This window comes from Pseudorca crassidens, chromosome 17, assembly GCF_039906515.1.
Source record: "Pseudorca crassidens isolate mPseCra1 chromosome 17, mPseCra1.hap1, whole genome shotgun sequence".
NCBI lineage: Eukaryota > Metazoa > Chordata > Mammalia > Artiodactyla > Delphinidae > Pseudorca > Pseudorca crassidens.
The window spans coordinates 3,663,663-3,676,173 of record NC_090312.1 but is presented as its reverse complement, the minus strand read 5'-3'; the positions used below and the strand labels follow the sequence as shown (position 1 = coordinate 3,676,173).

Sequence of the window (12,511 nt, the reverse complement as noted above, 5' to 3'; positions counted from 1 at the left end):
TAAGACTTTTAAGTAAATGCTATCTAGTTCTGTACTTTTACCTGCCTTATTTTTTTTAAATGTATTTCATTTCTGTAGCATTTTTTCCTGAGAATGATTATAGTAATACTATTCTTTTCTTCGAAACTACATTTCTTCTATGCTTGAAAAACTTTTTTAAAAAAGATTGGACTTTGATCACCTAAACATAATAATTTTATGATGACATCACAAAATTTGCTTTGGACAGAAAATCAGTCTGGATTCATAGCTACTTAGGCTAATTTGAAAAACATCCAGAGAAAGAGCAGCAAGAAACTGGATGAACAAAAAAGCCACGAGGGAAATGGCTTGTTCTGGCAAGTTCATGGGAATGCCAGCTTTGAAACACGATCTCTTCTAAGTACCCAACATCGCCTCACCACAAAGGAATGGAGCTGACCCTTCAACAACCCCCCTTGGTATCTTTGTAGAAAACAAGGCTTGAGACAAAGCTGGGACGGCACCTCTGCAGTGGGCAGTGACCAGTGTTGCAGCACACGCCTCCCTCCTTCTTCTCTTATAAACACGCACAGCAGACCGAACATATCGCTTCACGAATACAAAACTGCATCTCTCTTTACTTATTACGTATCTCAAACTGCAGGAAATAACGCACTTCTGTTTGGTTATGGTGTTACACATCTCAAAATTATTTGAAAAAAAGTGATTTCTACTAAAATCTTACTTTAGAACGGTGACCTCTCTGTATTTCTGGCAAGTTCGAGAAGCTCCTATTTGACCAATCCTCTTGCAGACAGCAACTATGGACTAGGACAGAAGAAACAGCCCTGTGACAGCACAAAGCAGTTAGGCTCTGGAGGAAGCTGCCACCGGGAGGAAAGGAACGGCACTGGGTGAGTCCCCAGTTTAATGGCCACTAGCCAGAAAGACAGCCCCAGTCTTACTGGTTTGAAGAGCCAGAGGACTGAATTTGGGTCACCACAGCTGGTGGAAAGTGAGGGGGGAAATCCCAGGAAGAAGAAAGCCACGGAGGGGTACCTCAAATTCTGAGTATAAATTCTGCCTGAATCACTAGCTGACCCCTGTACTATGCACATACAGGGCAGGCTCCAGGCAGCCCAGCTGAGGCTGAACTTAGCTGAATCGGGATTCGAGCTCACAGAATGGAGGGAGTTTGCAATGTGAGACCTGCCAAGTTAGCTGCCTGCTAAAACCAACCAACCAACCAACCAACCAACCACTCTTCAGAGGAATAATACTGAATCCAGAGTTTCTGCAACCTATCAGTCACAATGTCCACAACATAATCTAAAATCACTTGATGTACAAATAAACATTAAAATGTAATCCATTTTCAAGAGGAAAAGAAATCTAAAGGAAGCTGACTCCAATGGTGACTCAGAAGTTGTAATTAGCAAGCAAGGACTTTGAAGAGCTATTATTATATTCAAAGACATAAAGGAAAATTTGGTCATAGTTAATGAAAAGATAGGAAACACCAGCAGAGAAACTAAAGGTATAAAAAAGAGCCAAATGAAAATTCCTAATGAAAAATAAAATAACTGAAATAAAATCTCCACAGGATTGGACGATCAGTGGGATGGAGATGAGAGAAGAGTCAGGAAAATTGAAGATAAATCAATAAAAATTATCCAATCTGAAGAACTTAGAGAAAAAAGACTGGGGGAAAACAGAAAAAGAACAGAGCCCCTGGAACCTGAAGGACACTATCAAAAGATTTAACATACATGGAACTGGAGTTTTAGAAGAGAGAAAATGGAGCGGAAAAAATATCTGAAGAAATAATGGTCAAGGACATACATTTACAGATTCAAGAGGTTCAGTGAAGCCCAAACATGATCAATACAACAAAAACCACACCCAAGCACATCCTCGTTATAAACTGCTGAAAACCAAAGATAAAATCATGGAAGAAGCCAGAAAAAATGACACTTTACATACAGAAGAGTAATAATTTAAAAGGCCAGTGACTTCTCATTAGAAATAACAGAGGCCAGAAGATAACGAAAGAAAGCTTTAAGGTGCTGAAAGAAAGAAAGAAAAAAAAGAAAAAGAAAAATGCTGTCAACTCAGAGTTCTATATCCAGTGTAATGAAGTTCAATTCATTTTCAGATTAAAAAAAAAAACAACCCAAAACTAATCAACAGGCCCACACCACAAGAAATGTTAAAGAAGTTCTTCAGACAGATGGGAAAACCAAATGGAAGAAAGATCTTTAGGGAAGAATAAAGAGCACTGTATGGGGTTAAATATAAAAGATTTTCCCCTTACTTTCCTAAGAATACTATTAAAAACATAAAGTGTAATCTTATTTTATGAGGTTACTGTCATATATGAATATAATACACACGACATCTAGAACAAAAAGGACTAAGGTGGTGGTAAATGAAGTTTCCACATTTTAAGTGAAATACAATTATTAACTCTAAGTAGATGGTGCAAAGTTAAAGATGTATAATGTAATACTTGAGGCAATCACCAAAAATATAATGCAAAAGGTATTTCTAAAATGCAAATTTGGGGAGTTGAGAGGAAGAGGTGCAGAAGGTAAGCCAGTGGCTTCTCAGCGCCAAACTCTCTTCACTGAGGACCGACCTGCTGCCACGGGGGCTGCTGCTCCCTCCCATCTAAGCTCAGGTGCCCAGAGACTGGGCTGAGACGGAGCCAGCGCTGCTTCACTCGTTCCCTGCATCCCTGCATCAACCTTGGCGCCATGTCCCTCTGTAATCTGAAGAGGGATGGGCCACCTACAGCCTCTGGTCCTTCACTGTCCAGAGGGGAGGACAGACATTCATGTCTACTCCACTCTTCCCCCATGTTTTCAGGGATAATAACCCTGGAGACAAAATTTAGGGAAGGGGAATGAAGAACAACTAGAGAGAGAAGGAAAATGGTGCCAGAAACAGGACTGAAGGGAAGGAATTACAGCAGCTACCGGATGAGTCTGAGGATTTCACTGTGGGTTCTGAGGGCAACCTTCAAATAGTAAATATGTGAATTACAGCTGAAGTGTGAACTTCATCTAGTCAAAGTCCTCTCTTACAAATAAGACAAGGGAGGGGAAGTGAGCAGAGCGTGGGGAGGTACAGGGGGTGGAGACAGCCAGCAACCCATTCAGTGGGGGGCGGCATACGGTGGTAAAGAGACCGAGAAAAGCAGTGGTCCTGGACTTCGGAGAAAAGGGCCCAGGGTCTTGGATCCACCCTTTGTCAGCTGCACAATCCGGGCAAGTCATAGGGTTTTTCTGAGCCTCAAGTTCCTGAAGTGAAAAGGGCAACAGTATCTCACCCTTAAGAATTATTGTGAAATCAGTAAGGTAATCACGTGAAAATGACCTGTGAAGCCATGTAAGTATAAAGGACTAATTTTTATGAAATTTAAGTTTAAATCTCGCTGGAAATTTGTTTACTTCACATAAAACCAAATTCTGGAGGTGAAGCTAAAGTAGAGATGCACCTGTAAAGGTCTGAACATCTGTGTGCGGGGGGGGGGGGTCCAACGAAGGGCAAGAGCAACCCGCAGGTAAGAAACAGTTATGACATAAATTTTAGTGGAAACAATTTAAATTTTACATTAAATTCCCATGGAATTTAGATTTACTATTTACTTTTTATTACCGGGAAGACTAAGGTCCCAAACCAAACAAACATTTTAAGATGTAAATACAGGGGTAACTGAGAAACAGGTTACTCTTCTAGATGACACCAAGACCCAACAGGACGGCAGTGAGAAGGAAAATGCCGACATGATGACTAAGGAGGAATTTAGACACCACCTTTGAAAGGAATTTGGGGAGCAGATACAAAACCACTTTAAAAGCACAGCGAAGAAGCACAAGTAACCTCATGTTATTAATCAAATCTAGAGTTTTTAATCTAGAGTTCACATTTTAGGATAAATGAAGAATCAAAAAGGACTCAAAAAAAAAAAAGCCTGTACAAGATGTCCATAAGACATCTACAAAATGTCAAAAAGACGTGCCTTGCATTTTGGTATCTGGATAATAATAGCTACCCTTTTCACATTTGAAGAACCAGTTTTTTTTTTTTAAACAGTAACTGATCACTTTCTGTACCTAAGACCTCCAGGTCCCTTGCGGATCTTCAGAAAAAGCTTTGTTTCTACTGCTACTACCAGAGCAGCCACAAGTGTGTGTACCCACCACGAGCATGAAAACTAAATGCATTTTAGATGATTTTATTTAATCCTGAAAACTAGAGGACAGGTAGGATTTGTGATTCTGCTCTCCCAGGGAGGCTAAGTCACTCACCCAAGGTCAACTTAGGTCAAAGAGATTTCTCAACGGCCAGCTTTGTATGATAAAGTTAAGAAGCAAACACGACGATATCAGGTTATAATAACAAGCAAACAACATCCACAACTCCCCCCAGACCCAAGCTGGAGACAAGGCTACGTATTACGGGTACAGGACGAGTACACAGCAGGCAAGTGCGGACGCCGGCCGACGCACACTGGCGTGGCTTGTACCCCTCGAGAGACTCAGCCTCGCCGAAAACTTCCACAACTGCTTGCCACTAACTCTGGGATTACAGAGGGCCACAGCAGCCAAATGCAACACACTCAAGATGTGACAGCAAAACAGTGATAACACGTGGAAACTATGTCACCCATCAAAACCCTTGGGTGGGGGCCTCTGTGCCGAAGCCAGAGACACTGCCATTCTGTTGGGGGACTTTCTCTGGTTGACACTCAAGCAAATGTAAGAGAACCAGCTGCAGGAATTCCTTGTAACAGTATGGTATTTTTCCCTTTTCTTTCTTCTTTTTCTTTTTTAACTGAACAATATTAACAACTTGCCCACTAGTTGAAATCATAATCAGAGCACTGACTAACGTCTAGCCATGGCTCAAACAAAGCGTAGGGCGTGACAGTTGACAGCTTGTGTCCTGGACTCAGATGAGCTTGCCTTGAATCCCAGCTCTGTGACCCCAGCACTCAACTGCCTAACCTCAGTTTCCGTTTCCCCATTTGTAAACTGATGATGACAATATTACCTACATCTCCCAGGACCGTGAAGATTCAGATGAAATAATGTGTGAAAGTTCACGGCACAGGTGTGGCAGCAGAAAGCAGTCAGTCAGTGCTGGTTTTCAATGCTGTAATTTCTGAGGTTGACGGCAGAGGATGGAGACTGGCTCCTAGTGAGCATGCTTTTGGTCCAAAGGGCTTCCTAAAGCGCTCAGGGTCAGAGGGCCTTCCAGGCAGACACTTACTAAGTCAGTGATCTTTAGAATGGAAAACCTCAGGTAAATTGTTTCCATACCACTTACGTTATGTTTTCTCTCTCTAACCCGCCCTTCATACGTGAAAACGGCATGCTTAGAGACAAGGATCGATTTCCAAAGGGTTAAAGACTACGGCTGGAGCAACAGGAGCTTTCGGCCCTGCTGGAGACACCGCACTGGTGCATCCACCTTGGAAAACAGGCGCTATCAGTACATAAAGCTAAAGCCGCGCCCACCTGCGGACGCCTGAATACGCATCCACCAGACATTCCTGTACACATGCTCACCCAATGACACTTCTGTTATGTCCCTACAGCAGCAGTCTTGAGAGCCCCAAGATGAAAAGCATCTGAATTTCCACCAATAGTAGAAGGGATAAACTATGGTATATACACAAATGGGACACATACAGCAACGAGAGTGAAGTCCAACTACCCGAGTAACATGGGTGATCTCACACTAAACGCTGAGCAAAATAAACCATGAACAAAAAAGTACACACTGCATTACAGCGTTTACATGAAGTCCAAAACCAGGCAGAGCCAGTCTATGGTGAGTGGTTATCCCTGCAGGGGGAATAGTAATTGGAAAAGGGGCCTCTCGTGGGTCTCTGGGGTGAAGGCAGTGCTGTTTTCTTGTTCTAGATGCTGGTTACAGGAATGGGCCCAATTTGTGAAAATTCAGTGAGCTGTTTACTTCTTGGCATGTTTATATGTTCACATCTTTGCATGTCAATAAAAAGTTAGAAAAATACAAAAATTAGGGTACAAAATTTAAATCAAAATTTTATTTATTACCCTCATTTGTCTAAAAGGGATTTAATAGGCCACAGGTTAACTTAAAATGTTCCCCTGAGATAAAACTGACAATCTTTTCCTATAATGGCACAAACACCTTAATGACACAGAGCACTGCTGGGAAACGCTATCTTTGAACATAAACTCCAAAGGGGCAAATACTCAAGGGGTTTTACTGCGGTCTCCTCGCCACAGTATCTACCAAAGAATTAACTGACTAGCTAGGGATTAAATGACTTTTCATTCAAAAAATATTTAGTGCACTCTTATAACCTGTCAGTCACACAGTATGAAATGCTAGAGCTCATGTTATGAGAAATTTCCTATTGAGGAATTTCTCACACTTGCTACTAGGCTGCCCAGAGGTTAATCTCATTCTCCTCAATGAGGCACATCTATGAATAAGGACACAGGATGGCAGGAGGACAGGTCCTGTGGTCACAGAGACCGACCCATCCCAGTACAACCCTCTGCCTAACAAGAGTCACCGAGAGCCACTTTTCTTAACTTACGATACAGTAGAAACAAGACGTGGTCCAGCCAAAGATGAGTGGAGCCCACAATAAACTGAGTCTATCTGCAGCATTTTCTCTTTAGATAGACAAGGAGAATGGGATTTGGGAACATTTTTAGGTGCCCTGGGGTAAGGGCTATCCAAAATTTATTACTTTGTTAGAGTCTTGGATATAATAACCATTTTTAAAAACTCAATAAAGAACGTGTTTGATTACTTGTGAGACCCTGTTACATACAGGTGCCCAAGCGGCTAGTATGTTATAAAGTTATGTTCTATTTGGCCTATTTGGTAGCCATGTTCTACATGTTCCAAATACAAAGTTCAACTCCATTTCTGACTAACACAAAACAGACAGAACAAACTAATGGTCAATAATCTGGACTAACTGTTCACAAGAAAGCGTCTATAAATAGGTACATGATGTTTTTATACGTGTGTGTGAATAAAATAATTATATTTAGTTCTAAGCCTTCACCTGGGACAGTTTTTGGAGCTGCTCCACCTTAATGCAACAGTCCTCCGGCCAGTGTCAGCATGAGTTTTGTGAGAGCTAAGCGTGAACTCAGCAGCCGTCTGGTCCTCACGGGGTCCAGCTCCTGGCCTGGGGTGTGGGCAACACCGAGGTGAGTATGACGATCCCTGTCCTCAAGGAGCTTCAGTCTAGTAGGGGATGAGACGTACTAGACTGTGAGCTCCTCGAGGGCAGGAAAAGTGTTGGGTTCTCTTGCCCAGTGACCAGCACCAGGCCCAGCTACATGGTGCTCAGTGTTTGTGGAGCTGACTGGACCGGGATGTGGCCATCTGCGGCCCACAGGGCGGGCACGGCCAGAAGAAGCAAGAGTTCTGGACAGCCCACGGGCGGAGCAGGGAAAGAGGCTGAGGAAGACAGTAGGGCTGATTTCAGCAGGTGCAGAGGAGGCCTTCCTGGCGGAGGCGTGTGGTCAGTTTGGCCACAGTGTGAGAAAGGGATGGAAAGACACTGGCCGTAACTCACGGAGCCTTAAGTGCTACTCTGGAAGCCTCAAACTAACACCGGGGGTGCCAGGAACCCACTGAAACTTGTCTTGAGCAAGGGAGTTACTCTCCCACTTCGACATGTTTGGTAAGACTGACTGATTAAGTATGCGGGCCGGGGGCGGGGTGGCAAGGAGACCTGGGAGGAGGGAGTGGGTCTGAAGACCCTGAGGTGAGGATGCTCCGGCTGGCCAGCTGGCACAGGCGGGCGAGGAGTTACTGATGGCTCCCAGAGGCAGGTGGAGACAAAGGCCCCACTGTAACCTACACAAGCTGAGGGGCAAGAGGCAGGCAAGAGGAGACGGTAACGGCTTTGCTTCAGGATAAACACGATGTCCTCCAACTGAAGACACAGGTCTGGGACTTGTGGGAAAAGGCAGGACTGAAGCTAAAGACAGACGGAGGTGGGGAGCAAAGCCACAGGAACAGTTAAGACAACCAACCAAGGAGAAGTACTGAGCGGAGGAGAGGAGGCTGCGGAGAGAAGCCGGCGGATACCCAGAGTAAGGGGGAAGAACGCGCCGGGGAGGCGGGCAGGTGGAACTGGTATCAGAGGGGGGGTTTCATGGACAGAATGTATCAGATTCTGAGCAACGGTCAAGGAGGAACAAAAAAATGTATGAGCAAAACACGAAATGAAGCATGTTCGAAAACCAGCTCCAACAGGGACAGCAGGTATAACTAAGCTGCATGAGAATTAAGAACCTGGAGAGCTCCAGCCTGAAGAAAGCTGTCTTGAAAGACCTGAGGGGCCGGCCGTCACGCGCGAGGCCCCGGAAGCGGGCCCGGAGGGGGAGCGTCAGGGGTGTCACCGTGCGGCCAATGGTGCCGACCCCCACCTCCTCGGCCGGACTTCAGACGCTGGGGGCAGGACTGTGTTTTGCTCACTGCTGGGCCAACAGAACCTAGCTTAGAACAAAGGAGACACTTAGCAAAACAGCTGCTGACTGGACGAATCTCTCCCACTTCTCACTAAGGCCCTGCTCCTTCCCAGAAACATTCTCTTTGGAGGAAACTCGTCAGCCGGGCAGGTGGCGCTGCCGGAGGGGAGGGGAGGCTGAGAGGGTTCAAGCGCTGGGGGACAGGGGTGGGCTAGAGGAGCTGCCGGGGGCTTTTGGACCCTGACATTTGGTAATTTTTATGAAAAATGACGAGAATATAGCAAATAACAAAACTCAAATAAAATCAGGGGAGTACTCCAAACATGAAACAGCACATTAAACCATGGCGTTGGCTGGTTGGTTACGTATTATACTAAAATATCTTGTTGATTAAAGTATTAAGTCTCAATCTAGACTTTAGTTCGACAAGTGTTTACTGAGCACTGACCAGGTGCTGGTCCTAAGCTCTGCCCCAGGCCTCCAGAAATGAGCAAGACGGGATGAGGGCCACCTGTCGAGGCCTCTGAGTCTGGCCAGTAGCAGGTCAGCTCTGCGCAGACCCTGTGGGGCGGCCCAGCACACTAAGAAGTCCGTGTGTTCCTGCCAGGGGACTGGGGGCAGCTGGAGGTTTGGGTCTAATGGCGTCTGGCACGAAGTAGGAGTCACAAGACGGCAGCTGAACAGGTAACGTGGATGCTGAGCTGTAACAACAGAGCGCTGAAGAGGTACCATAGGAGGGGCTAGCTCTTTGGGGGTGGGGCAGATGAGGCAGGCTTCCTGCAGGAGGCAACCCTGAGCTGGGCTCCAAAGACTGAAGAGAAGCGCCCTGCGGGCAAGCGGGGGAAGGCAGAGGCGCCGGGTGCCTCTGGAGCAGAGGAAGGGATGGTGTGAGGCGAGACTGGGGAGTGGGCGGGGACTAGACCACGCAGAGCCTGTGGGCTGTGCCACGTTGGTCAGCAGTCAGGGCAGAGACACCTGATCACAATTTGAAGTTTATTAAGACCTGAAGACATAATCTTCTTAAGGCTCTAACAATGTATAAATAAATACAAATCCATAAAGAAGTAATTACGTTTGCCCAAGAAACAGGTTTGCCGTACTGATAAAAGGACCTGCCAGGGAGAAGCAGCGGAGGCCTGCCCGCCCCGCCCCCGGCCCCGCCCCAGCCCCACCCCCCATCCTACCTGAGCTGAGCTTTGAGCTCAGTGAAGCGGGGCCGCCGGCTGGGGTCGTAGGCCCAGCACTTGGTCATGAGGCTGTAGAGGGTGGGAGGGCAGTTCGGAGGCATGGGCAACCTCTCCCCGTTCTCAATGCGACCAATCACATCATTGTTCTTCACGCCTTGAAAGGGCTTCACACCGTGCATCAGTATCTCCCACATACACACACCTGCGAGGCGGGGACGAAAACACAATGGTAAACTTAGCAGCAGGAGTGCGATTCCCACGTTTCAGGAATAACTTCATAGTTCGTACGACAGAACCTCCTGTGTGATTACGGGCACATCAGCCAAATAGAGCCGCATTCAGTTAGCTCTGTTATCAAGTAAGAACAGGAATACTAATTTAGTATGATGCGAATAATGAAACAGTATTATCAAGAAAAAACCCATTACTTTTCTAAGAGGTTTATTTCTCTAAAAAATTCTCCATTAGAAAATGGCCCACCAGCTACAGTGATATTTCATAGCATAGTTTAGTGAACCAATTCAAAAAAAAGCTGAATGCATTTTAGATTTCCCTCCACTTCAGTCCAACCTGCTTATCATCACAGCAGCTGGCTTGAAGCTTAACAAAGAAAACCCTGCAACTTAAGTCTTATGCTTTCAGAATACTCAGATTCCTCTACAGGTTCCCATCACTTGGCACTCTGGCCACTCAGACCTGCACCTGAACACACTCCTTCGTGACTTGGCTTGTGCTGAATTCTAGATTCGATGCCTTTCATTTTCTTCTCCACCAGTTCTCTTCTTCCAGGTCCCTTTGTGAGTTTCCTGTGCTGCCTGCCCTGCCCCCTGGGAAGCTCCCGTCTAACCCACAGCAAGCGTGCCCCATACACCGGGTCCTGGGGGCAGAGGGGCTGTGACTGTCTTTCTGTATCTTCAGCACCTAAGATGCTGTGTGCCTCAGAGGAGGAAGGCATATACCATTATGCCATTATATCACATTAATGTGAGTTAGATCTGAAATTAGCCAAAAGTCCAACAACTTCAAAGTAAAGAGTATATGACAAAAATAATGCCTTAGTTCTGCTTTTCTCACCAGGAATTATGACAACATCATTAGTAATAACAACACTGGGTATCATTTCTTGAGACCTTCATATGTCTCTGGCACCTTTCCTTGAAGTTTACACTATCTTTAATTCTCACACCTTACATTTCTTTAAAAACTGTATTTTATCAAATCTGAGGTGCCATGATTATAAGAGACACTATTATTTCATCCAAAAAGGGGGGGATATGCTGCCCACTAAGTTGTAATGTGATCCTTTGTTACCTCTTAGAATTATTTTATTCTTACCAAAGAGCGGTTTTAAACTCATTCGGACAAGAAAATAGCACCAATATGAACAAAACAGTCTACATGCGTGTAGGTGAGGACCCACATGACTAACACACCCCCGACTAACACCAACTGTGAAATGCCACTGATTGGTGACAAATCCTACTTCCAGAAATGTGAAAAAAAGGCATCTTAGACCCTTTGAAATGTGAAGTCCTCTTGAGAGGACAAGTAACCTGCTCTATGGGTCACAAAGCTGACAGGTGAGGTCTTGGGATCTGAAGCCAATTGGACTCCAGTGCCTTCTCCAATCATGTCACACCACTTCCTGTTTTACTGAATTCCTTCCTTTACCTAATATCAGTTAGGGCACTAAATGGTTACTGAAAGTCAACAGCAAGGAAGCAGAAGAAAAAATGAGAACACGTACTTCATGTATGTAAAGTTATTTTTATTTATAGGAAAAAGAAGGTGCATAAACTTAACAGGGCATCTCCTGGGAAGCAGTTTAAAATCCGGCAGAGAAAATATGCACACAGGACTATTCACAAGATCTACACGTGAGTGTCTGGACACAGAGAGGAAGCGCTGGGAAAGCAGAGAAAGGGAGTCTATGCCTGGACGGCACACCTGCTACCTGGGGCTTCATGGCAGAGCGGATATTCCAGGTGAATGAAGAAACTCTTTCCAACCTCTTCCTGAAGGTTAAAAAGAGTTTCAACCGGAGGAGAAGGTGTCAGGATGAGGTGTCCAGAAAGAAGGAGTAACACCAGGAAAGTGGGGCGGGGATGGAGTGTCATCCACACCAAAAAGGTGAGTGATTTAAAAATTCGGATAAGGTAGTAGAAGTTAAGTACTGCAGAGTGAACGACAGCCACACTGTCGCTCCACTGGGGGCTCTGCAAGAATGCAGCGCAGGAGGACGACGACAGGGACGGACTTGGAGCAGGAAGGAGGGGACACAGTAGACACCAGAGCAGCAGCAGCTACAGAACATGAAGGGTCACGCTTCCAAGACTTGAGACAAGTCAGGAAGGGGTCAGATTCCAGAACAGAGATGAAGGGCAATCTTAGACATGCTGGATCTGGGGGCCGTCGCAGAACCGCACGGACAGGTTAACCATTTACGTCACTCACATAAAAGGAATGTCTGAGGCCGTGGAGACAGGAGAGAAGGGAGGACACAGCACCTCCCTGAGAGGGAGGCAGGCGGAGTGAGAAGGGGCTAGGGGCAGGACCTTGGGCCCCGCGGGCCCCGCCTGGGTGCACGGCACACGCCCATGTCTAAGGAACCGGGGAGGGCGCAGGCGAGCAGTGAGGGAGGCCAGGCAAGGGAAGGCAAACCAACCTACAGACTCTGACAACACACAGAGCTCAATCCCTCTCAGAGAATACGTGAACTGTAATTCTAACACGAAAGTTTTCAAATACTCACCAAACATCCATACGTCACTAGCTGAGGTAAAACGGCGAAAATTGATTGACTCTGGAGCCATCCATTTAATAGGCAATTTTCCTTTGGAAGCTAGAAGATTAATTTTAGAAAGT

The 12,511-nt window shown here is 45.7% G+C and overlaps 1 protein-coding gene across 21 annotated transcripts in view; it reads right to left on the bottom strand.

Annotated features, from left to right (window-relative positions):
• The window catches only part of PTK2 (protein tyrosine kinase 2), a 252,734-nt gene that overhangs the window by 40,668 nt on the left and 199,555 nt on the right, over positions 1-12,511 (bottom strand). For 20 of the 21 annotated variants that reach the window (XM_067712794.1, XM_067712793.1, XM_067712804.1 and 17 more), the window contains 2 exons: positions 12,399-12,488; positions 9,644-9,848 (listed from right to left, as the gene is read on the bottom strand). In XM_067712794.1, the coding sequence (XP_067568895.1) occupies positions 9,644-9,848; positions 12,399-12,488 (295 nt within the window). Of the gene's footprint in view, positions 1-7,039; positions 7,179-9,643; positions 9,849-12,398; positions 12,489-12,511 lie in introns of those variants that run through there. The other variant, XM_067712807.1, reaches the window with a different exon arrangement.